The 27,044-nt window shown below is 41.8% G+C and overlaps 1 protein-coding gene across 1 annotated transcript; it reads right to left on the bottom strand.

Moving 5' to 3' along the window:
* Window positions 1-3,313: 3,313 nt before the first annotated feature.
* Window positions 3,314-5,147, bottom strand: LOC117479734 (E3 ubiquitin-protein ligase TRIM21-like). Its single transcript, XM_034126826.1, has one exon. It carries the CDS (start codon window positions 5,142-5,144, stop codon window positions 3,504-3,506), a length of 1,641 nt encoding a protein of 546 aa, XP_033982717.1. The 5' UTR covers window positions 5,145-5,147; the 3' UTR covers window positions 3,314-3,503.
* Window positions 5,148-27,044: the final 21,897 nt, after the last annotated feature.

Below are 27,044 nucleotides of genomic sequence, written 5' to 3'. Positions count from 1 at the left end.
AAGAGGAGGTTTGACATTATGTTTACCATGTTTTTGTTTTAAACGAGAAAAAGTTACGATGGAAAACTTTTGTCACAAATAGGCCTCTGTGATTTTGAGGTTTTACAATAAAACACCTCTTTAAAATAACTAAACGCAGATAAATAGAGGTCTGTAAATTAAGTAAAAGTGTCTCAATCAGAGAGTAGCAGGTCTAAATTACCTTCCACCACTTGAATATCAATAGTGTCTGAGAAAACACATGATAATGTACATATACTGTGCACATACATGATGTATTATCATCACTTTTATTTTCATTCATGACTTTGAAAATCTCAAGTTTGAACACGTAGGAAACAAGTCTGGTTTATTCCACCGATGTATGCATGTACTTCGTTTTATTATAAGTTCAATGAAACAGTTATTTATGAAAAGCGTGCATCAGGCTGCAGTGGGTTAGTTCCTCCACAAGAGGGCGGCCTCAGCTCTCTCTCATTTTCTACAGACTCTGGTTTTGGGTTCATATCATCTTCTCAAACACAACTAAACTGCACATCTTTACTTTCAATCATTTACATCCATTTGGGAACCATATCACTTCCACAAGACCTTTACATCATGCATTAATAAACAGTTTGACCAACTTCTGCAGGTCCATATTAAGAGAAGATAAGATAAAATAAGATGGACCTTTATTAATCCCCGTGGGGAAACTCAGTAGTTTAACAGCAACAGGGTAAGAATGAAAAACAGGAGATTCACACAGATGAATACGATTAAGGATAAAAATGTAAAATGATAAAATAACTATAAAATAAGAAATTAATTCAAATGAACATATACACATGGGTACATATTATTTACATGTGTGTGAAAACAGTGTGTATTTTATGTCCACAAATTGTGCCATTGTAGAACTTGTTTTATATATAGTTGGTATACTATTTTTTGAATACTTTTATTATAAAATCTATTTTTTGGGAATAGGGAGTACATTAATCCTTGGTTTTCCTCTGGTAAGAAATATAGAAGATTTTAAGGCCATTCAGTCTTTTTGTATTTGTTTTATTTTACAATTATTGCTAAAATGAGTTAAACATTTCACTGTGCACATGTTTGAAATACTTCAGCAGCGTGTAAGAGCCATTTGACAATGTGTGCCCGACAATAGTAGAGAAACCACCCCCCCCCTAAAAAACCCCACCCTCCAAGGATGTGGAGCTAATGTCACCCCATCGGACCACAAACGGTGTAACTGTGTGTGTTGATGGATCCATAACATTGTGCGACCTGTTTCCATACTCAATCAATAAAGTACTTCTTATCGTACTTCTTAATATACTCAATCAATAAAGTACTTCTTATCGTACTTCTTAATATACTCAATCAATAAAGTACTTCTTATCATACATTGTGGGGACTCCAAACACTGGGTAGTCATAATAGAAACCAATTTAATACATACTTTTTTTGTAATATTGAATGTACTGTCTAATGACACCCTTTAAAGCAGGGGTGTCAAACTCAAGGCCCGGGGGCCAAATCCGGCCCGCGACTTCATTTTATGTGGCCCCGCAAGAGCTTGCAAAGAATATAATACGTTTATTATACGGTTACATGCCGCTTTACAGAAGCAGGTTGCCCATAAACTACATGTCCCACAATGCATCTGGTTTTGTGACATGCACACTGAAGAGACTTGCAATTATTTGCCCTGGACTTCTGCTTTCAGATGTAGTTGGTAGTTAATTACTAAGTTATTATCCTATCCGATAATAATACAATTCAGAGGCAATAGTGTAATATAATACATTATTTTATATATATATATATTATATATTTATATTTATATAGTTACAACCGGCCCTTTGAGTGTAAGCATAATGCTAATGTGGCCCGCGATGAAATTTAGTTTGACACCCCTGCTTTAAAGGATATGAGTGTGTGTGTGTGTGTGTGTGTGTGTGTGTGTGTGTGTGTGTGTGTGTGTGTGTGTGTGTGTGTGTGTGTGTGTGTGTGTGTGTGTGTGTGTGTGTGTGTGTGTGTGTGTGTGTGTGTGTGTGTGTGTGTGTGTGTGTGTGTGTGTGTGTGTGTGCGTTCTCTCAGCTCTGCAACGCCGCCCCCCACGAGCTGGAGCCCATCGTGGGTCAGGCTGCAGCTCAGCAAATCCACAGCTTCTTCCACAAACCCACTGCTGCTGGAACCTGAGCTCTCTGAGTCTGGGGTCTGATTTTCTGGTGTTTTGCTCAGTAAGGACATATGAAGCTCATTTTCAGGTTCACATATGTATTTAGTGCCTCTGCTGTGACGTGTTTCTAGGCTTTAATGTTCAAAAAGGTCTTATTTCATGTTAAACCCCAATATAATTCAACATGAACCCTCCTTTATTGTAAGATCACACGATAAATAATATAATACAACTGCTACCCTGCTGCTAATTTTGTTTATTAGATTCTTTTCATTTAAACCTGTTTAACTATGGTTCTAGCCTTGAATGACCCTTTACTGTGATCAAACCAGCCTAATGGGGTCCTATATTATGGTCATTTTCAGGTTCATATATGTATTTGGTGGCTCCACTGTGACATGTTTCCATGCTTTAATGTTCAAAAAGCTCTTCATTCTTCCCAGTCTTCTCTTATTGGTTAGCTGGCCGGCTCTGTTGTGATTTGGCAACGGCTTAGGTATGTCCCGCCCCTTATCACGTACAATGTGTTGGAGCGCAAATTTACATGCAACAAAAACCTATACAACACACTGCAGGGAAGGCAAACCCCAAAAAGCATAATAGGGTCTCCATGAAGTTTGTGATTTCAGAATGAGCTTGGAACTAAAAACCAGGCAAAAAACGCATTAAAGACAATCTAGATACTATCACTAATTACACTTAGATCTCATTGTGCTCCTTTGTTCCTGTAAACTGTTTCAGCAGACTGTCCAGTTATTATACACAGCGACATGATCATACACTACCTACCATCTCAGATTTAAAAGGGTATTTGAGTTCTCTGAGAATAGCTGATGGGGTTTTTAATCAGATGTTGTCATAAACACATGAACTGCTTTTTTTACTTGATTCCAAATAAATACAATAAAGTTTAATCAGAATGTATTTTTATTTCTTAAAAGAAAAGAATACAATTAAAAAACTTTTGTGTTTTTCAAAAAATGCTGTTTTGCTAAATATTCATTTAAACAAGGATAAGACAAATACTGTTGTCTCTGAAACATAGACATTCATGAAAGTACAAACGCTTGTATGTCGTACGTTGGATTTTACAGTCCTGAAGGAAGTTGATACAGTTTAAAATATTTTAAGAGATTATTTGAATCATCGCAGTTAATTGGTTTCATGTTGTTTGTAACAATGTGACACATCAAAGAAAAACATTAACAGAAAAGAAAATATACTTTTAATAAAAATCTGGTATAACAATGTATAGAGGGGGCATCCCCCCAAAAGACATACATTTATCACATGAAATGATAGCGAACCCCGTGTGAAACATCAAATGGTTGTTCTACTCAGTGTGATTGACAGGAGAGATGATCAGAGGGGCAGAGTTTTTACCACCATCGTTAAGACCAGTACTAAATAATGGGTAGAGTTTCTCTTTGAAGCAGCAGCCAGTGAAGGAGTAGATCAGAGCTGCAGCATCAACATCATAAAAGGAGACCAGACCCTCCTCATAATCCACAAACACCCCCACCTTCTCAGGAAGAGACTTCAGAGAGAGACAGACTGCATGACCAGCACAAGCTGAGTACTTATTTCCATTCCTCAACACTATCACCCAGTAACCTTTCTGAGGAGACAGTGTGATCTGTCCCTTCCTGTTGATCGACTCTCTGGCCACTCCTAAATACCACCCAGTCTTCCCTTTAACCTGAACCTCATAATAAAATCTTCCTGAAGAGAAACTCTGCTTTGCTAAAACACTAGCACAAGAATCAAATCTCTCTGGATTGTCTGGGAGATTCTTGCTCACATCACCATGTGTAACTTGTTTTCCATCATCAGACAGGATGAGTTTGGGATGTGCTGTATCAGGATCAAGAGTCACCTCCACCTCATACTGCTGGACCCTCTTCAGCTCCACCTCAAGCAGCTTCTTCATCTGTTTACTGAGCGTCTCCTCCAGCTGAGTCACAGCTCTCCTCACAGTCCCCTCATATGAAGGACGGACCCTGACTTCTGTCCAGTTCTTGGTGGGTGGAGCAGCGTTCAGGGACGTGAAGCTTTGGAGGAGGTGGAGCTGGTCTTCAGAGCGTGACAGCTGCTCCACCTCAGAGCTTCTCTTCTTCAGCTCAGAGATTTCCTGTTCCAGCTCTTTGATGAAGCCTTCAGCCTGTTCCTCTTTCTCCCTCTGCTTCTCTTTGATGGTGTCGATGAGCTCGGCCTGGCTTCTCTCAACAGACTCCTTCAGAGCGGTGAAGACCTGAACACCATCTGCTATCTCTCTGTCTGCTCCTTCCTTACTGAGCTCCACTGAGCGATTCATCTCCTGAATCTTCAGTCGTCTCTTCTGGATCATCAGCTGAATTTCAGCCTCTGTCTTCCCCAGCTCAGCCTTCTTCCCTTCATATCCTTCTTTCAGAGGAACAACATCATGTGTCTTGTGCTCTGAAACAGTGCAGAGCATGCAGACACACACCTGGTCGGTCTTACAGAACAGCTCCAGCAGTTTATCGTGCTTCACACACATCCTGCCTTCCAGGTTCTCCACAGGGTCGATCAGCTGATGTTTCTTCAGGCCTGGCCTTGTCAGGTGAGGCTCCAGGTGAGTCTCACAGTAGGACTCCAGACACACCAGGCAGGACTTCAGGGCCTTCAGTCTGGTTCCAGTGCAGACGTCACAGGGTACTTCTCCTGGTTTGACAACGTGTTGCTCTGAGCTGCTGCTGCTGGCTTTCTGTTGAGCTGACTGTCTGAACTGAGCAGCCATCTCAGAGATGAAAGTGTTGACCCGCAGTTCAGGCTTTATGTTGAACACCTCTTTGCAGTTGGGACACTTACTCGGGACATTTCTATCCCAGTGTTCAGAGATGCAGGCTTTACAGAAGTTGTGTCCACATGGTGTGCTGACTGGATCAGTGAACACATCCAGACAGATGGAGCACAGAAACTGATCTTCAGTCAGCAGACAGCTGGCAGCAGACATGTCTGTAAGAACAAACAAGGTTTTAACAAAATGTAGTAGAGAATACGGTATGCATACTGGATGTAAAAAGCTGACACGAAAGTTCACGGCTTGCTTTAAAAGTTAAATACTATCCTTAAAGTGTTAAACATGTAGATATTTGTACAGTTTGAATAAATGTCCTGCTATAACTCTGTGGCCCATAAACAACACATGACCACAACTCAATTATATTATTTGAAAAGCCTAATCCATCAGAATATATGTAATCATAGCCTCTGATCCCTCTGATCTACCAGTCACTTAAATGACTGAAGCATGTGGCTATTAGCTGCTTGTTAGTTATTCAAAGAGAAGGACCACATGGATGTTAGCCTCTGCAGACCATTTACATGCACAGAAACCTATAGAACACTACAGGAAAGGGAAAAACCCTAAAAGCATAAGAGGGCTTCTTAAAAAATCTCCCTGAGAGGAATTCCTGAGGTTTTGAGTTTATACCTGATGTTGAAACATTGTCAATTATCAGCTTTGCTGCTTGTGGTAGAAATTCTAATTCCCTTCAGAGAAACTGATAAATGAGTCATGCAGAAAGTTTGTCTTTTGTTGTATTTAACAAAGTAATAAAGAAAGTAAAATACGATCTAAAATGCAGGAACAGAGCAACTTCAACCTCAGAGGATAAAGAGGGTCTGCACCTATCTAAACATTCCCACCACCACACCATAAAACCTCCCAGTCCTTAGCCATTTGCAAATCCACCTTTTGCCCTCTGAAATGTAAAACCTAAACTCATATATATATATATATATATATATATATATATATATTTATATCTGTTAAAGAAATATAACTAAAAATGCAATTTAATAGAGCAAAATGCAATCAGAGTACAAGACATATGATGATGAATGATTATATGATACTTTGACAACACTGCTTTAAAAAGACAGACAGCAGTAACTAGAGTGAAGTTGAGAAAGAAAGGGCTATAAGTTAACGGCTGCTGACCAAAGTGTATAACAGTGAAATAAGTTGTACAATGTAAATGTCGCTGGCATTTCTCCTCCTTGAAAGACTACGGAGCGATAGGGTCTGCAAATTAGTTTATTTTGGGGATTGCCAACCGTGCTGGCCTGCTTAACTCCAAAGAACGTCGTGAGGCTCGGCTCCAGAGGAGGCACGGTCGGAAAACCCCTATCCGTAAATCCCTCCACCCTCGTGAGGGGAGCGTATGTGGATATCGGAGCCCTCAGTGTCCTGGGGTTCCCCGCGCCCCCTCCTGGTACTTCCTAATGGGTGGGAAGCGTGGCCAGATCGGGTCTCTCTTGACCCTCTGTGCCTTGGAGAACACCCCGGACATGTCATCCCAGTGCTTCTGCTACTACGGAGTGCTGAAGAAAAGTGGGAGCAGATTGCCGGGCCTACTTCCTATTTATACGGAAGTGAGGCCGTAGGTGGGGCCCACGGCATAGGTGGGCGTGGATTAAGTCTGTCAGTGCTGCGCATGCACAGTGGGATTACCCAATAGTGATAGCCTTAGAGGGCGAAGCCTTACGGCCCGTCCACACAGCGGCTTTGGAAGCTTCTGCCCATTCACTTTGAATGGGGTGACGTCACTTTTCGCCGAACTGCATTGTGGGAAGCAGAGCGGAGCTTTCCTGGCGTTTCAGGCTGCAAAAGTTGAGCAATGTTCAACTTTTGAAGCTTCTGAAGCTTTCGGTGGAAGCATCAGCCAATCAAATCATATGCCGGTACAAGCTCTAGCCAATCAAACTGCTGCTTGTGTGTCAGGGGCGGGAGATTCATGTGATTGGTTGTTGGTCGAGCTTCAGACACGCCCGCCGGCAAGCTTTTTCCAAAGCCGCTGTGTGGACGGGCCGTTATACGAAATAGAACAGATACTTTCAGCATTATCGGAGCACGAAGTGGAAGCTTGGATGAAACACAGCGGACTTCTAAACAATGAACACCCGCAACTTAGAAGACATAAAGTTGGGTTTTATGCGTTCTAATATTGCAATGCAAACCCATGATGTAATGACAGTAATTAAGAATAATTTAGTCATTGAATAATCATTTCAGTAGATTTAATCAAACAAAACATGAACATATTGGACATGGCCTCAAGACTGTAACCTCTTCACATTCTGTTGAAATAGTCAATTACTAGCCATATCTTACACATTGCTGTTTTGAATCATTAATATGTGGATGACAGTTGAACTGGATAATTTAACATGTATGCCACCTGCTGGAAAGAAGACGTATCGCTCTGTTGGCGTCGTTTGGACAACAAAAAAAGAGTTAAACTCTCATTTCATAAAGAATCTTTGAGTACAGACCACATCCTGCACACAATCCAACAGCACATTTTTGGTCTAGCATCACTTTACAAAACGTTTGCATTAAGACACTAAGACTAGCTGGTCCATTGTAAAGGTCAGTCCACCTTAAATGAGCAGTGGGTGATCAGCAGGTGAAAGGCAGGACACGGGAACTTGGTCCTGAGGAGATGTAACGATTATTAAACAAGAAAGTTGTCGAGTCAAGGGGTCAAAGAAATGAACATTTGTGATTATTAGCGAATCGGTTACAGGTGGGTGAAATCAGGCTTAGGGAGTAACTCAAACCAAAACTAAGGAGCTCATTGTTGATTTCAGGAGGACAAAAAAGGAAGTCCATCTCCCCTCCACAGAGAAGCAGTGGAGAGCGTGGAGGACCTACGGTTCCTTGGAGTCAACATCTCCAATCATTTAACTTGGACCTCAAACCTGGTGAAAAAGGCACAGCAGAGACTGTTTTTCCTGAGGAAACTGAGACAGGCCAGGCTTCCACAAAAACTTTTTTTTCCACAACTTTTCCACAAAAACTCCACTTTTGTAGATGTTGCCAAGGTTGGCAACATCTACAAAAGTCGACTGCAGAAGAAAGCCAGCAGTATCATCAGAGACATCACACACCCCGGCCACTCACTGTTCGAACCGCTGCCGTCCGGCAGATGGTTCAGGTCAATAAAATCACGCACCAACAGACTGAAGAACAGCTTCTTTCCCAGAGCTGTGGCCTCCATCACTCCCATCCCTGTCCAACCACAAAACCCACTATAACTTTGAACATGCACACATAAACACACTACCTCCCATCAAAGACTGCAGCCAAAGATATCATGTTATTTATTTGTATATTTATTAAGTATCAAATTGTAGCTTTTCTTTATTAAATAATCTTAAAAAATGTATTTTAACATTCTGGTAAAGTGCATTTAATGATGACCCTGATTATTGCTACTATCTCTGCTTTATCACTGCTTTTATGGATGTGTTCTTATTTATGTACTGCAGTGAGAGAAGCCAACTGAATTTCGTTACACTGATGTGTGATGACAATAAAGATATTCTATTCTAACGTATCACATGTAACGGCATTAGGTCATCAGGATACAAAATAGGCAAATGTGTTCCCTTACAGTTACAGAAGCAAAAACAATCAGATAACAGGTATATTTATGTAAAAGAGCGCTCATTAACAGGATAGCAATGATACAAAACATTTACAAATAAAGAACAATACATCAAATCACCCTATATCTGTATATGGAAACTTGGAGCCCTCAATCCACAATGAAATGGTTCATCAACAGTCAGTGGTTAACGTATACATCAGAAAATCAGTATGACAAAAACATTAAACATATTGTCCACTTATGTTGATAAAGATAGAGTTTGTTTAAAGCTCCCATGTCATGCTTTTCCGGTTATTACCCGTCCCCTTGTGTGTTATGAAGGTTTTTATGCATGTAAACGGTGTGCAGAGTCAAAACCCTCAAAGTACACCCTGTAGCGAGTAAAACTCTAACACAGAAAATACCTCCCCAAAACGCCTCGTTGGAGATACGTCACTGCCCATTTGAGTCTTCCATTTAGTTCCGGGTACGGCATGATGTCATGCGGTACCCGGAACGAAATGGACCAATCCCGAAGAGCTATGGCCACACCCAGCGGCGCTGGCCGCACCCTCTGCCAGCCTAACATTTACTGTTGGAAGCTCTGGTTCAGTTCACAATCGATCCAGTCATGCCAATGCCAAGGACCTGTTTCCTGAAATGTGAGGAGAAATCTGAGCTGTTTGTCCTACCGACGGAAGAACCACGACGAAGTCAGTGGTTGAAATTTATTTTTAACACTGTTCCTTCAGAGGTTCGAAGAGCCGGCATTTCACAGACGAAAGCTTCCAAAACATTGCCCAGTTTGAGGCCGGATATGCACAGCATTTGAAACTGAAGGACGATGCTATTCCTAGTTTGTTTGGACCGTTTGGAGCAGGGGAAGATTCGGGTACACAACCTGTAAGTTTGCATTGTTATTTGTGTATTTATCAAACAAGGTATCTACCACGACTGTTTAAATGTGTAAACATGTTTCGGACTGCTAAGCCAGTGCTAACTGTGCTAACTAAGTTGCTAGCGTTTCCATATCAACTCTAATATCAGCAGATGGCCTTACATACATGTATCTCATAGCAGGAGAATGTCTGCATTCACACATGAAATACTCATAGACAGTATACTCCGGGTGATTTGCCGTACGGTCAGTCACGAAACGTAATTACATTATAGCTGGCGTAGCGTGTATGCTACCGAGCTAAACAACAAGGCTACTAAGAGCTAGACATGAGTTTGCTCGGAAAAACATTTTTTTTATGCCAGCTACAATGAATGTAGCAGACTACCCATATAAGATTGCAATTGTAAACATGTGCTTGATAGCCTAATATGAACCACTATCTGTTGTTCATAGTATAGTATAGCATATTGAACAACTGAACAACTAGCAAACGTAGATTAGCATTGCAATCCAGCTGGCAAGCTGACGAACATCAAACAACTAAGTTTATTTCACACTTCCAGCAGAGACAACGGGGAAATCCCCTCTCTTTGTCCGCTCACAGACCCCCAAAGGACTGTACATTACAGTTAGCTTTCCTCCGACGCTGATAGCATGTATAGCTATCGAGGCTAGCTATACATGCTAGCGGGAAACATTGTATGACCGAACGTAGCAGACTACCCGAATAAGATTGCAATTATAAACACGTTATTGCTAGCCTAATATGAACCACTAGCTTTTGTTCATAGTAGTTTTATTACACTCCATTATAGTTGCCGTTCCTCCGAGCTAACGTTCATATCGTGTTTGCTATCAAGGTAAACAAGAAAGCTAGGTTAGCATATTAGCTGGCAAGGTTAATGTGTTGATTATATAGAAACATTGTATGACCGAACGTAGCAGAATACCCGTATAAGATTGCAATTATAAACACGTTATTGCTAACCTAATATGAACCACTAGCTTTTGTTCATAGTAGTTTTATTACTCTACATTATAGTTGCCGTTCCTCCGAGCTAGCGTTCATATCCTGTTAGCTACCAAAGTAAACAAAGCTAGGTTAGCATATTAGCTGGCAAGCTTACTCCATACTCCTACCACAACTACTACTAACGAATCCAAAACAACTAAGTTTCTCTAATATTTTGTGATTTGCATTTGATTTCGTCCAGCCAGATCCTGCCGGACAATACATGACGGGACTACCACACTGATGCATCGTCCTAAAAAGCCCTGCGAAAGGCAAGATGCCGACAACGGGGAGGAATTGATGATATACCGTGTATATATGTATATTTATATTAAGTTTAATGGAAATACTTAGTAGGCCTATCCTTTCTTCCCTGAATTATTTGCTCCTATAACATATCATTCATATATAGCAAACCATGATTTGATTTCTCATCAAACAGTAATAGTTTATTACAGGTAAAAATAACTTACTCTTTGTTATGACCGGCTCGTAGGCCACAACGGAAAGACAAGGAGACATACACAAGTTTACAAAACCACGGCACATTTATTGTGGTAAATGCAGAGATAGGTGGTCGAGGGGAGAGGATCGCCGAGTTCGTCCTTCTGCAGCCGCTTTGGAGAGAGACAGGGGCCGCCGTGTGACTCCGGGCAGCTGGGCTTAATAGCACCTCGGCTCCGGCCAGGTGTCCGTGATCGCGCTGATTAGCTTCTTCAGCTCCACCCCATCGTAAGACCTGCAACACACCTGCACAAAGGCCCTGGGGCCGTCACACTCTTCTATAACAACAGTTGTAGGTACAGTTCAGTTAGTTAGCGTATCAAATATACGGCTGTACCGACGCCATTATAAGACTGATGTTCTGAGAACGAGCCGAAAAAAGCACTGTTAGACATGGGCGGAGACTCTCTGGTGGTTGACTAATCAGAACAGAGTGGACGAGCTGACCAATCGGAGCACACAAGGCTCACAGGGAGGGGGGGGGCAAGAGCTCCAACGAGTCGTTTAGTGGAGAGAGTGAATACTGCTGAATACACATACTTTACAGAGATGCTGTATGCGAAACCAATGTGAGTTTGGAAAATTGCACAGTATAAATCTATTGTAGTATACCTCAACAATGTAATTATGATCAGTGGAAATGGCCATGACATGGGCCCTTTAAGTCTTATATGAATGTTGTGCAACAATGTTGATCCAGTCAGGCAGATTTTTCTCATGTGTGAACTGTCATAAGACTTATTCATTGTCCTCTCCATCAGCTTCTGTGTGTTCAGCTGAGCTGCTGATTGGAGGCTCTGCCTCTCTGTTATCCTCAGTTTGAATTTCATTAAGCTTTGAGGACTGACGACCAACACACTTGTGTCTTTTGAAACACTTACGCCATTTAAATCTTTTGTCACAAACATTGCAGCTGTATATTTCCTCTCCTGTGTGGACTCTCATGTGTTCCTTTAAACTTCCACTCCGTGAAAAGGCTTTCTTACAGACTGAGCAGCTGTATGGTTTCTCTCCTGTGTGGACTCTCATGTGTTCCTTTAAACTTCCACTCCGTGAAAAAGCTTTCTTACAGACTGAGCAGCTGTATATTTCCTCTCCTGTGTGGACTCTCATGTGTTCCTTTAAACTTCCACTCCGTGAAAAGGCTTTCTTACAGACTGAGCAGCTGTATATTTCCTCTCCTGTGTGAATTCTCATGTGTTTTTTTAAACTTCCACTCTCTGAAAAAGCTTCCTTACAGACTGAGCAGCTATGTGGTTTCTCTCCTGTGTGGATTCTCATGTGTGTATTTAAATTTCCACTCAGGGAAAAAGCTTTCTTACAGACTGAGCAGCTGAATGGTTTCTTTTCAGCACTACGTCGTGGATCACTGACAGATTCATGTCTAATTTTCAGTGAGTTTGAGCCTGATGCAGGTTCTCTGGTCTCCTTCCAATCAGCACTGTCTTCAGTGTCAGGTTCAGAAGAGTCTCCAGTGTCAGGTTCAGAAGAGTCTTCAGTGTCAGGTTCAGAAGAGTCTCCAGTGTCGTCCTCAGTCTTTGGTTGTAAACTGCTCTCTGGATCTGAGTTCCTGGCTGGTTCTGGTCCTCGACAGTCATCTCCATCAGCTTCTGTTTCCATGTGTTCAGTTTGTCTTTGATGAGGCTGTGAGGACTGAGGTTTCTCTTCATCATCTTCACTCTTCACAGGGTCAGGAGTGAAAGTGGACTCGGTGATATCAGCCTCCTCCAGCTCCTGAAGCTGCTCTCCCTCCTGACTGCTCCTGAGTTCCTCCTGTTCCTCTTTAATGTGTGGGGGGGGCTCTGGGTCCTCCTGGTCCAGACTGGTGCTCCACTCCTGCTGGTCAGGGAGAACCTCTTCTTTAACCACCACCAGCTGCTGGACGTCTGCAGGAAACAGGAAACACACAGTCAGAGAAAACTGTTAAGTGTTAGCATTTAAAAATCTAATCACCATTAAAACGGGAGACATTTTTCAGCCCCAATATTGCCTTTGTTTTTATACTTTAATATTATCTTTCTTAGTCCCACCTATTGTGTATTTTTGTTGGCTCAATTCACCTCATGCCCATTCCACTTCCAGTTAAAAATGAAAAGGGGTTATTTCTTCTGGTTTAGCACTAGCTGCAATGTAAACAATGCATTTTATTTGGGATCGTTCACAGCTACACTACGCCTATAGAATGGTAATACTAAAAATATATTGTAGGGCCATACCTATACAAAACATGACTGTGAAATGTGTTTGCTTAAAGTGGACCTATCATGCTATATTATAATAATATAGTGTAGGACCATACCAAAGGCATATTTATACTTTTTGTTTTTCAAAATACCGAACAGATCATGCATTTTAGCCATGCCTCATTTCGCTCAAATTGCACTTTTTTTACCCCTGTTTTTGCAAGGGCAGATTCTGTGAGAACAGCACCACCTACAGGCCTGGCATATGTACTACAGCGTCTCCAGCGCTTTCGAACGGCAATGGCCGTGGCTGTCTCCTCCTGATTGGTGGAGTTGGCCTAATAGTCGTAGCGCCACTTTCCTGACGTCAGGACAGTGTTCAAATCTGGATCAGTTTTTATCAGATCCGTTGCAGCCCCTTTTTTAGAGATTTGGGTATGGAGGAAAATAGAGAGGGTTGTGTTTTCTGACACTTGGTGGGTTCCCTGGAACACCGGGGACACATATTCATGTATAAAAGACGTACAAAAGTGCATTTTGCATGATAGGTCCCCTTTAAGTACCTCAATATAAGTACAGTACTTGAGTAAATCTACTAACTACTACCACCACCAATGCTCATTATTTCACAGTGGCACAGGATCATCTGCCAATACAAGCACTTTTGTTCATGTTTAATCCATAATAATATATAAAATTATAGTTGGATCTTTTTGTCTTGTTATTATTAGCAGAGAAAATGTAATGTTTGTACAACTATATACAATTAATTCTACCAATCTCGGTGGGAACCTGATTAGGGGGGGCTCGAAAATATTTCCAATTACACAAGGGGGGCCTGACTGAAAACGGTTGGGAACTACTGAGCTAGACGACTGTATACGGAAACGATAGGTTTGGACGTGGCACGTGTGCCGGAGACGATAGGTTGGGACGTGTGCCGGTGACGATAGGTTGGGACGTGTTACGTGTGCCGGAGAAGATAGGTTGGGACGTGTGCCGGTGACGATAGGTTGGGACTTGTCACGTGTGCCGGAGATGATAGATTGGGACGTGTCACATGTGCCGCATTTCACCAATGACGTCATAGGAGCCAAATCCTGGATCTGCTAGTTTGCATCCCCGTTTTTTGTGGGTAAGGAGGAAAAGAGAGAGGGTTGTATTTTCTGAATATTTGAGAGTCTCCTTACACACCATGGACACATATTTATGTATAAAAGACATCAAAAAGTGCATTTTGCATACTAGGTCCCCTTTAAAGTGGACCTATCATGCTATATTAAAATGATATATTGTAGGGCCATACCTATATAAGGTATATTTATACGTTTCTGTTTTCAAAATACCAAACAGATCATGCATTTTAGCCATGCCTCATTTCGCTCTATGTGCTGTTTGCTGTCTACGGGTCTGATTCTGCTGACCACGCCCCCCTGCAGGAGAGGGGAGACGTGCTCTGATCAGCTGCTGGGCTGTCAGAAGAGGGGGAGAAAAAGAGATCTCCGTCCTCCGTCCTCCGTGTTTTATTATATAGAGTCGTTATTCATTTGTTTTAAAGCTCAATAAATAACAAAGAAGACCTTTGACCGGCACTTTTCTAATTTTGTCCGGAAGATTTAAACTTTAACGGACATCTTGACCGGCGAAACAAACTGAAACTGAAACTCTGCCGCACGGTCCCCTCGTTCCTTGGAAGAGGCGGAGAGGTGGGTGTTTTTCATCTGCTGGTGGACTAACTGGAGAGAATTACAGTGCTTGCCTCGACTAGAGAATAAACAGAAGGGTAACCATGGTAACTATGGGCGGGAAGTCTTCTTCGCTGCTTTTGTGGCAGACTACAGCGCCACTTACAGGCCTGGCATATGTACTACAGCGTCTCCAACGCTTTCGAGCGGCAATGGCCGGCCGTGGCCCAACCCCACATTCCCCTGATAGGTGGAGAGTTGGCCCAATAGCCGTAGCGCCACCGTCCTGACGTCAGGACAGTGTTCAAATCTGGATCAGTTTTTATCAGATCCGTTGCAGCCCCTTTTTTAGAGATTTGGGTATGGAGGAAAATAGAGAGGGTTGTGTTTTCTGACACTTGGTGAGTTCCCTGGAACACCGGGGACACATATTCATGTATAAAAGACGTACAAAAGTGCATTTTGCATGATAGGTCCCCTTTAAGTAAAAGTACTTAAAAGTATTCTCAGAAACATGTACAGCACCTTCTTATGTAAAAGTAATGATACTGCAATAAAATGTTCCCTGTCAGTGTTTGATTTATGATGTATGGAACCCGCAATCTGAATACACCCAAAATGTAATTTTGTATTTCTTGTCTCAAGATGAAAAAATAAATACATACATTTAACAATGAATTAATCATTAAAAAATACATTTATAATGGGGAACATTAAAAAAGAAGAGAGATGAATAGTGGAACAACTGCAAAAGGAAACATATTTTCTACATTTATTTTGTATATTACTTTTTGGTCAATATAATTGCATGATAATTCACTTATTAATTCCTTATAATGTAATGTATTCACTTGTCTTTAAATCAAATAAATTATTTTTCAGCTTAAAAAAGAGTTGAAAGTGTTAATAAAATGAGAGCATTTTGGGCGGGCCTTAGACTGCTGCAGTGCTCACATGAACCAACACAGAACATAAGTGGGGGGGGACAGAAACATGGAGAAAGGTACCAAACTCTTACATGAACATTTGTAATCTGTTCCAGGCGTTGAGATTGACAAGGAATATTTTAAATGCTACTCTGTAAGGGAATAGGCCTACTAGTGTTAAAATAACCTTATTCGTTTAAAATAAAAGTGCGCAAAAAACACATTTTGAATTCATTATTGAATTGTGTGCATAACAATGCAATTCATCCCAGAAATTCCTTTGATTAATCATGATTCAAATGTTTAATCGTTACCAAAGACTTTAACGTGTTACCAAAGAGTTTAAAGCAACTTTTTTCACAGAGGGCCACATACAGAAAACTAGAGAATGCAATTCCTGAAGAAATTGCTAGTGGGAATGCTTTATGCTGAAAAGCTGACGCTAAACTGCTATGCTGAAATGTAATGTGTAAGAAGAAAGTGAAGAATTTAGATTGAAATGATACATGAACAGAGGGGGCTTGAATGTGTGATAAGAGAAGAAAAGAAAGTAAAAAGGCTTGGAAAAGCAGCAGAATATTTGAACTGCAAACTTTTGAACTAACTTGATGGTGAATGATCTGTCGCCATGGCATTTGATGACACCCCATAATACGCTTAGATGTGTTGATGGCTGCATCGTTACCAGGGGCGGGCCGGAACGGGCCGTCGTCAGGGGGCCGCAGAAAGCAGGGTCGCTGTGTTGCGACGTGGGGAAAGGCGTGAATATCCTGGTGGTCCCCAGCAGGGAGGAGCGCCACCTGGCCGCAGGCGAAGGCACAGCGGCGGCGGGTACGAAGTCCTCGGGAGGAAGGAGCCGTGTCCCCGGGAGGAGGGAGCCGTGGACAGGGGAGAGGCCAGACGGGGCGCCGGCCGAAGCCGCCGTCGAGGCGAACCGTGAGCCGAACCGTGAGCCGCGGTTAGAGGAGAGGCCAGGCAGGGTCCCGAAGCGCGCCACCCACGGGCCGATGAAGGCATGGGCGACGTCCGAAACCGCCGAGGCGAGGGAAGAGGCCAGACAGGGTCCAGAAGCGCGCCACCCACGGGCCGAAGAAGGCATGGGCGACGTCCGAAGCCGCCGTCGAGGTGGTGAAAAAGCGAGAGGGTCCACACGAGGCCGACCAGACATGGTCGAACCTCCTCTCAGGCACCAGAAAAAGCTCAAAAGGGTCATCCTGTCCACGATCAAAAACAGGTGGGCAAAATTGTGAGAGGATCCACACGAGGCCGACCAGACGTGATCGAACCTCCTCTCCGGCACCACAAAAAAAAAACAGTCGGATGTCGATAGCCGCTAGCTGCTAGTCGTTAGCTGTCGTCGTCAGCCGTTGGTAGCTGCTAGCCGTCAGCTGTCGTGGCTAGCTGTCGTTAGCCGTCAGCTGCTAGCCGTTAGCTGTCGTGGCTAGCCGTTCTCGACGGCCGTTAGTCGCTGTCGTCGTCGGCCCCGGAGCCTCTGCCAGGCGGCGTGCCCCCACCAGGGAAGGTGCTGCAGCGTGTAGTGGCAAGCACCTCAGGGGTAAATCGCCGGGCGGCCAGGAAGAACCGGCTAGCTTCGTCGGCCAAAGCGCGGGGCCCAACACTAGCCGTGTTAGCTAGCGCAGCCTGGACATGCAGCCGCATGTCCCGAAGAAACAGCTCCACGAGGTAGAAGTCGGGTTCCTCCATACCTAGCAGGTCGCGGGAATGGCGAGCGACGTCCTCAGCCATTCCGTGGGGCGCACCGAGCCTCAGTCTGTGTGCACGTGGCAGCCACGGACGTCTCCAAGAATCTCCGGCATTTCGAGAAAAGCTGCGCTTTTTGCCGTGTTCGGTTCAGTCTCGGATCCTTCGCGAGACTTATGTCAGGGTCACCAATGTAGTGCCGAGAGATAGGAGTCGGAGGCGGTGCATCGAAGGTGCAAATGGGTACTTTAATGAGCGACAGAAATGGACATGTTGTCGGGTCGCAGCCCAGGAAGAGAAGAGAAAGCGAAAGGGAGGAGGACACAGTATATACCCCGGAGGTACAGTAAGCATTAGTGTCCGTGCGGAACAATACCCACAACCTGTTCCTTGATTGAATTATGTAACCCCGTTAATTAGTGATCACTACAATACATCTATTGATAATTCAAAACGACCATTATCTCTCTAACTGTGTGTGACCCATCTCAGTGACATACATAATTTAGCTTAGCGTATGATCTGTAATGAATATCAGAAATACGCTGTATTAAACATTCTGCTATGGAAGGGTGCAGTGTCAAAAGTTCATAATGTGTGTGCTTCTTCATGATTGTGAAACTAGCTAGAGGAAGTGACATGTACCAAGAGTTCAAGGTGTGTGTGCTGGCAATGTGTTGTTGTGAAATGAAGATTAAAGTAACCTGTAGTCTGTTTCTATATAACATTACAAAGACTGATTCTTATTATTACATTATTTGCTTATTATGCTCATTGTATGTGCTGTGACTAAAGTAACCTGTGTTCCCAGTGTCCAGCTATGAGTTTGCTTAAACATATGTGTGTGCTTAATTACACTGGTTCCTCTTTAGTAGCAGTCTGCATAACAGGAAGCTAGACATTTGAAGAAATGGAACATCACTATTTGGACACAGCGGGTCAAACATCGGTTATGTGCAAACTTGAACACGACTCACGCGCCAACCAACATCTCCTTGTAAGGAGATGGCGCGAACCAGACGGAGTCAACGGCTGCTGACTCATTGCCTCGGGTCCGCCCAGGATGAGCTACGACCAATCATATTTAGCGGGGAGGAGCAACCGACACAACTCCTCCCTCCCTTATTGTATAAACACTGTATGATTCTTGCAATCGGGGCTCACTCTTAGCTCACTGTCCTGATAACGTGTATCACACAGGAGCATTAGCTGAGTCCGGAACGTTTCGTGATCTGTACTGTTGCTTTTACCATTAAATCAGCTTACTATTTTAACTGTATCCTTCTCCGGTGTTAAGTTCTTATTCTACTGCAGACTCCTCTCCCATCAACGAACGGCGCGGAGCTCGAGTATACCTTCACACCGCCTGACTCTAGGTGGCGCTCCAATAATATATATATATGTAACCGGTGTGGTTAAGTGGTCTCTGCGTTGTGTTGATAATGGACGAGACCCGAGCCAGCGTAAAGTTAAGACGATCTCTGTTTAATGACTGACAGATAAAAACGATCAGTTTTACATCAGTTTCCCTCAGTGACTCCTCTCACGTGCAACGTTTACAAAAAGGGCTCGTACCTGACAGATAAAAACGATCAGTTTTACATCAGTTTCCCTCAGTGACTCCTCTCATGTGCAATGTTTACAAAAAGGGCAGAGGAAACGGGAGGGACACAATATATAGGGTGGAAAGTCCTCACAACAATGAACTCCTGAGCACAGCGACCACACTTCAGAGGTTCCGCCCACTGATCTCCGTCCTTGCCAGGTATTTAACATTCAATAAAATGAAGAACACAGAATAAAATAATATAAAACACAGAATTTGTGTGATTATACAAAATTAAATTAAATAAACCCCACTGCATATTTACATCTGTTACACTTATACATATAAATATATATACATCTATTATACGTTTTAGTTACTTGTGGGCTACTTAACATGAATAATCACAGTTACTATCCTTTTACTCCATCACATTTCAAAAAGAAATAGGCTATTGTTATTTTAACTCCACCACAGTAATCCATCATCAGCTTTACTTTTTAGATAAAGATCTCACAATTGATCATAACTCAAAATACATATATTTGTATATATTACCAAGTGGTTTCATGTACAACCCACACAAGTATCATGCTAAATTAAGCTCTGTTGCTTTGGTATCACTAGATCCTGTTACAGCGTAATATAAAAGTACATAACGATTGATGTGTAAATTAGCATAATTACTAGCTAGCCACTAGCTGCTAACTGCCACGGCCGCCTCGTGAATATCATAATCCATAATATAACAATCCAGTACCATGCTGTCATGAACGCGCGGGGCTGTTACGTGTACAAAGATGCTGTACATAGATGCTAATGTATACCCCTGTAATTATGTTGTGATATCCTTTTTGTTTTCTGTTTGTTTTTATATGTGTAACTCAATGTACCGCAGGTCTCCCTTGTAAAAGAGATCGTTGATCTCAATGGGATTTTTAACCTGGATAAATAAAGGCTACAAACAAACAAACAAACAAATTGACGTGCAGAATGTGAACGAGCCTTTTGGGGGGCGTGGTTGAAGTTGCGCATGCTCTATGACTGCACATACGGGTACTTCTCATGCATGATGGGTAATCTGTGACGTTACGCTCTCTCAAAAGTTGGGCCATTTTATCTTCATGCGCCAATAGAGTGGCAAAGTCACGCCCATCTACTTCCGCCCCATGGGACCTTATTTCGGAAAAATAATGTATTGAAGTCAATGGAGAGAGAAAACTTATCTTTCGATCCCGTTTGAATTGTGCCATTAATTACACATATGATGTTTGTCAATCTTAAAAAATAATTTCCATGTGAAAAAAGTCACAGTTTGTCGTAAAACTATTACGAGAAAGTACGCAACGAGAAAGACTACAAATCCCAGAGTCGCGTAAGTGATGTCACAATTGTTTCCCTCCACTAAGAGATAGCTAAGATCAGCGCCATATAGATAGAATCTATCTATATGGTGCTGGCTAAGATAAGATAACTTTAACAAGATGCCAGGTTGTTCATACCAGCAATGGGTCTTGCTCGTTCTTTCGCTTCCTGTCTGATGAAAGGACCAGGAGTCTCTGGATCAAGCTAGCTAGTAGCTAGCACGTTAGTTAGCATTACAGCCTTGTCATTTGTATTAGCCTTAACATGAAGTAACATTAAGTAACCCAAAATGTTAAACAGTAAGAGTAGTAGTAATATTTCGTGAACCCTTTGAAGAGTACTGTCACACCGGTGTGATCATTCTATAATACACAATTTAAGCCCGGGGGAGTAACGCTAATGCTAGCGATCTTCTCTACTTCATGCTATCTGCACAAATGGTTGACATTAAACATTAAAAAGACCAGGCAGTTCAGAGAGAATCAAAGGAAGGCAGGCAGGCAGCTTTGCATGACTTTCTTCAGGATGTGTTTCATTGTGGTGATAGTGAGGGTAGTCAATCGTTTTAGTGACGGCTATCTTGGTGACGTGTGTTGTTGACCAGAGAAGTAGTTCATTGAGCGTTTCACACAAACAAATGTGTTAATTCACAGTTTTACGACACATTTTTATTTTTTTGACTTGCAAAATTATCTTTTAAATTGACAAACATCATATGTGAAATTCGTGGCACAATTCAAACGGGATCGAAACATAATCTTTCTCTCTCCATTGACTTCAATACATAATTTTTCCTAAATAAGGTCCCATGGAGGTCCACCGGAAGGGGAGGGACTTCGCCACTCTATGAGCAGCTCTCGTAGGAATAAATGAGGCCCCGCCTCCCACGCTGTATCCAGTTCTTATTATACATCCATTGTAGTCACACTGGGTCCAGGTGGCGTCTCGTCGCTACGGTTCTCTCTCTCTGTGTTCCTGAGAAAGCTCCAGCACTACTGATCCATCTAGTGATGGCGAGATGAAGCCTTATGAAGCTTTGAAGCTTTTCAGCCAATTGGTTCGCAAAAGGGTTCATCTCATGAGGCTTCATCATGGGCTTCATTTGAACACAAACCCCCCCTGTTGGTCAAAGTGTGTAAAACAGGCAGATTTGACATCTCAATAGTGTACTCTATCTCATACCGAGTTCCCAATGAGTAAAGCCTTAGAATAACTCTTAACAACGAACATAAAATCATATTTTCATGTTAACAATATTGTTTTTATTCCAGTTGAATGATTGTGATTGAAAAGCCTAAGGAGGCTGGTAAACATTGCAAAGAGGGATTTGTATTCCTTAATAATATTCATAAACGTAACCATGTTGTAGCCTGAGAAAGGCTAAACCATATCAAAGAATACATTTATTAACTACATTATCTCATTTAGCTGTATCTATTTATACTTATGACATGTTCCGACCTCTATATAAGTGAGGGTCTGAGCTCTTTTAATTCCATCGTGTCACCAGCGGACCCGGGTACAGGAGGGGTAATATGGTTCTTATTATACATCCATGGGTATTATGAGCGTTGTGGTTCAACGGTTCAACCGATCTGAATCACTTTCTGAAGCAGTCACGTGGTATCGACAGGCAGCGAGGCTTCGTTTGTCATCGATGACGTCACTGGCCCAAAACGATACAAGCCTCGATACATGCTTCACAAAAAGCTTCGGGGATTACTCGACACACGCTCCGAAGCCTCGGCGCAATACGTAACATCACTAGATCCATCATCTGTGTGTTTGGATAAACCTCCGAATGGACTGTGTGCTCTTTTTTCTGGAGTGTTTACCTCGGTCTATAGGAGCTAGTTTAGCATGCTAGCTGGAAACACGTTGGCAACACTAGTCAGATTGAGAGTTTGATGGAGAGAAAGAAACAGTGTGTTTAACGGAGTTTGCAGGAAAAGGTGATCTAAGAAACATGAGTAAAGTCCAAATGCTGCTGTCGTTGAAGAAGCAGCGACTCACTGCTGAAGAGATATTTGCTCTGTTTGAAAAAACGATTGCAGAGCTCGAGGAGGAGCTGTCTCGTTCAAAAGAGGAGAACAAGAGACTCCAGAAACTACTGGACGCTGTTTTACAGCCTCAGCTTCGGATACACAGAACAGGTCTGTTCCCTTTACTCTTAATTAATACTTTAAACCAGGGGTGTCCAAACTACGGCCCGGGGGCCGGCCCTCAACTAATTCAAAAAGTATTTGGGGAAATATGGCCCACAAATGAAACGTGTGCTTTTCTCATATTGTACTAATTACGTATGTACAACCATATTACACACTAGTATTCATGTGATTTTAATGGATGAGCTCCCAACAAGATAAATGAAACCCGATAGAGAGCTGTGATGTAGGCTGTTTTTTTTCTTAAAGCATATTAAAGGTAGGGTAGGTAAGTTTGAGAAACCGGCTCGAGATCATGGATGTATAATAGAGTGGCGAAGTCACGCCCACTTACTTCCGGGTAATGGGACCTTATTTCGGAAAAATTATGCATTGAAGTCAATGGGGAGAGAAAACTTATCTTTCGATCCCATTTGAATTGTGCCATGAATTACACATATGATGTTTGTCAATCTTAAAAAATCATTTCCATGTCAAAAAAGTCACAGTTTGTCGTAAAACTGTTGAAATATAAGACTATGAAAAATACGTAACTAGAAAGACTACAAATCCCAGAGTCGCGTAAGTGATGTCACAATTGTTTTCCTCCAGCATTCAGATACCTAAGATCAGCGCAATATAGATATAATCTATCTATATGGCCCTGGCTAAGATAAAATAACTTTAACAAGATGCCTGTGTGCTTAGTACCACGTTGTTATTATACCAGCAATGGGTCTTGCTCGTTCTTTTGCTTCCCGTCTGGTGAAAGGACCAGGAGTGGCTTGATCAAGTTAGCTACCTAGCTAGTAGCTAGCACGTTAGTTAGCATTACAGCCTTGTCATTTTTATTAGCCTTAACATGAAGTAACATTAAGTAACCCAAAATGTTAAACAGTAAGAGTAGTAGTCATATTTCGTGAACCCTTTGAATAGTACTGTCACCGGTGTGATCATTCTATAATACACCATTTAAGCCCGGGGGAGAAATGCTAACGCTAACGTTAGCATCGGCGATCTTCTCTACTTCATGCTATCTGCACAAATGGTTGACATTAAACATTAAAACGACCAGGCAGTTCAGAGAGAATCAAAGGAAGGCAGGCAGGCAGCTTTGCATGACATTCTTCAGGACGTGTTTCATTGTGGTGATAGTGAGGATAGTCAATCGTTGTGTTGACAAGACAGTAGTGACGGCCATCTTGGTGACGTGTGTTGTTGACCAGAGATGTAGTTCATTGAGCGTTTCACACAAACAAATGTGTTACTTCACAGTTTTACGACACATTTTTTTTTTTTTGACTTGCAAAATTATCTTTTAAATTGACAAACATCATATGTGTAATTCGTGGCACAATTCAAACGGGATCGAAAGATAATCTTTCTCTCTCCATTGACTTCAATGCATAACTTTTCCGATATAAGGTCCCATGGGGCTCAACCGGAAGGGGAGGGACTTCGCCACTCTATAAGAACTGGATACAGCGTGGGAGGCGGGGCCTCATTCATTCCTATGAGAGTTGCTCATTCGCGCATGATGATAAAATTGCCCAACTTTTGAGAGAGCGAAACGTCACAGATTACCCGGCATGCCTGAGAAGTACCCGTATGTGCGCTCATAGCGCATGCGCAACTTTAACCATGCCCCCCAAAATGCCAATATGGTCTAGCTGCGGCCGCGGCCAGTACACGACACTACACGACACGCCCACCTGACACGACACTACGGTGGCTGAGAGACATTACCGTACATGGCAGATTAAAAGCTAATTGACGACACTTATTATTATTGAGATCGTACATGGCAGATTAAAAACGAATTGCAAATGTTATTGTAGCATTTTAAGCAACTATTAGGCAAATAAATTAATAACCTAGTCTATCCGTTTGAGACACAACAGTATAACTTTCAACCCAAATCATTTTGTCAACAAACGGTGGTTTAGTAAACTTTTTTTTAATATATAAAATAGGTATTAATGAGATAATCGATTGATTATGTTTGTCTAACACATGTATTTTATACATAAATGTAGATATTTGTGAACATCTAAATATAGTTGTTAAAGGTTTTAAAATATACATAATCACATCATGGGGTCATTAAGGAACAAATTAGGAGGGCCAGTCAGGCCACTAATGAGCTCAATCATTCACATGTATTATTATTACTTTATAAATTAAAAGTACTAGGGGTCTATTACAAAACCTTTGAAGGAATCGCATCAATTAAAATAAATGTATGGCAAGTATGATCAAATTAACATAATGTCAAGATATAGCCAATAGACAATCAACATGCTTTGAATATAAAGGAAGAAGAACAATAAACAGATGAACATTTAGGTTTTATGTGTAAATTGTGAACAAACCATCTTAATACATCTGGCAGTCTAAGACAGCAAACTAAGCTTCTTTAACTGCTGCTAGAACACAGTTTTACCATGGGGTATTTCTAACAAGACCAAAAAGATATACAAGGCTTCCAAAACAGAAGAAACCAACTCAATACAGTATTTTAATTTCCTTCAAAACGACAAAAGCACTAATAAAAACCAAATAACAATAACATAAAGGAAAAGTAATTGAAGTGGTTGCCTGTTGTAAATACCTTGGTATCTGGCTTGATGATTGTCTCTTCTCTTGCGTTCGGTCATACCCCCCTTCCCATACTATTATCGGTCAAAATTGGCCGGTGTGTTTTGCACAGTATTTCTGGAACCCCTTTTCCCATTTTGATGGTTGACATCTCATTTGAACAGTCAAAGCCAGAATGACAGCAGGGGTGAATTTCATTTTATAATTTTGCAATAAGTCAAAGATATGTTTACTGTATATTATAAAAATGCTTGTCATGTAGGCATACTGGAGATGGGAAGGCTTTAGTCAGTGTTGTAGCTGAGATTCTTACCGTTCCAATGATGTATTAATAATAACTTGGATTTATATAGCGCCTTTCATGAGACCCAAGGTCGCTTTAAAAAGAACAGGAGTAGAAACAAACATAACAAAAGGCAGTCAGACGAACAGTTAGACAGACAAAACAAATAGATTTGGGGCCAAAGACCTTGGCAGACTTGAGGGCCCTTTTGAAGGCGTCAAGCGTGGGGATGTTGCAGATCTCCGCAGGGAGAGCGTTCCAGAGAGTGGGGGCTGCCATACTGAAGGCTCTGTCCCCGAAGGATCGCAGGTTGGTGCGGGGGGCCAGAGTCTGAAGACCGCAGGTTCTGGGGTAGGGCATGTGGGAATTGTATTGATTTGATACAAGCAAGCCAGTGTTTCATTGTGTACTTTCAACTACAGTATATGGTCCGGCAAGTTCTGCATTCACTGTGATGAATATACAATAAGACACTGATACCGTTTTCCTCAATGAACATTTATTGAACAGAACATCATGTGGAAAATCAGAGGGGCACTATTCAAGCTGGTCTGCTTAAAAAAAAAAAAAAAACCTTTTAAATTGATCCCAACAGTAAAATCAACATGATTTTAAATAAAAATGTAAGCAGCCAGGATTGACCTGCAGGAGGTTAAAGCCTATTTAAAAACTCCTCGGAATCCAAAGCTCTTCGGAATCTTTCACTGGAGTCCTTTAGCCTTTGGTGCGCTTCCTCACTCATGTTCTTGGTGAGGTAATGAGAACAAAGTTCCAGAGCACATTTTGTGTCTTGATATCTTGTTGAAAAAAAAAAAAGTTTAACTCCATCTGATTCAGCCAGCTCTACCCTTTTGGTTGACATGTTATGCACAAAACAACCTCTAGATGTCACTGTGGTTCGAACAGAAAGCCCTTCAGCTAGTTTAAATCTTTATATATACAGTCTATGGTTTAAATGTCAGGCCTACAGCATGGCCACAAACCCCATCTAAAAACAGAGGCCTGATTGCATCCACTTGGGTTACTTGGCTCTACCCAATAACTATATATCATTTAACTTTAAACCACACTTAAAATAATAATATAATTATACATATGTGCATGTCAGTATAGCAGCTAATACATGTTTTTTTTTTAAACATTCAAATGTGAAATACACCTTCAATGAATATTTAAAACTTACACAAAATCAGATTCTTGTAAAAATGCGAGTACATGCATTGTTCCATCTGTCAAGCTAAAATATATACATATATCTTAGCTCTTAGCTTGACATGCTAACTGAACGAGCATGTTCAGTTAGCATATATGCTAACTGAACGTCGAGCATGTCAAGCTAAGAGCTAAGATATATATATGTATTCCATTCCTTTACATTTAATATTTAAAATACAAATTAGCAAAATAAACACAATTACACTGCGCTAAACAGCCACATCGACAAACAAACGAGAACCTAAATAGTATGTAATTATATCTAAAACCACAATACGTTAATTACCTGTACTCGGTGCGCCATATTGTTTGTCTGTTCTCTGTAAACCTCATGTCTCCTTAAATATCCTTGCGTCAGCGTCAGTGTCGTCAATTCGCTTTTAATCTGCCATGTACGGTAATGTCTCTCAGCC

This window comes from Trematomus bernacchii, unplaced genomic scaffold, assembly GCF_902827165.1.
Source record: "Trematomus bernacchii unplaced genomic scaffold, fTreBer1.1, whole genome shotgun sequence".
In the NCBI taxonomy this organism is placed as follows: Eukaryota; Metazoa; Chordata; class Actinopteri; order Perciformes; family Nototheniidae; genus Trematomus; species Trematomus bernacchii.
The sequence above is the reverse complement of the archived record's forward strand: the minus strand, read 5'-3'. Positions and strand labels throughout refer to the sequence as shown.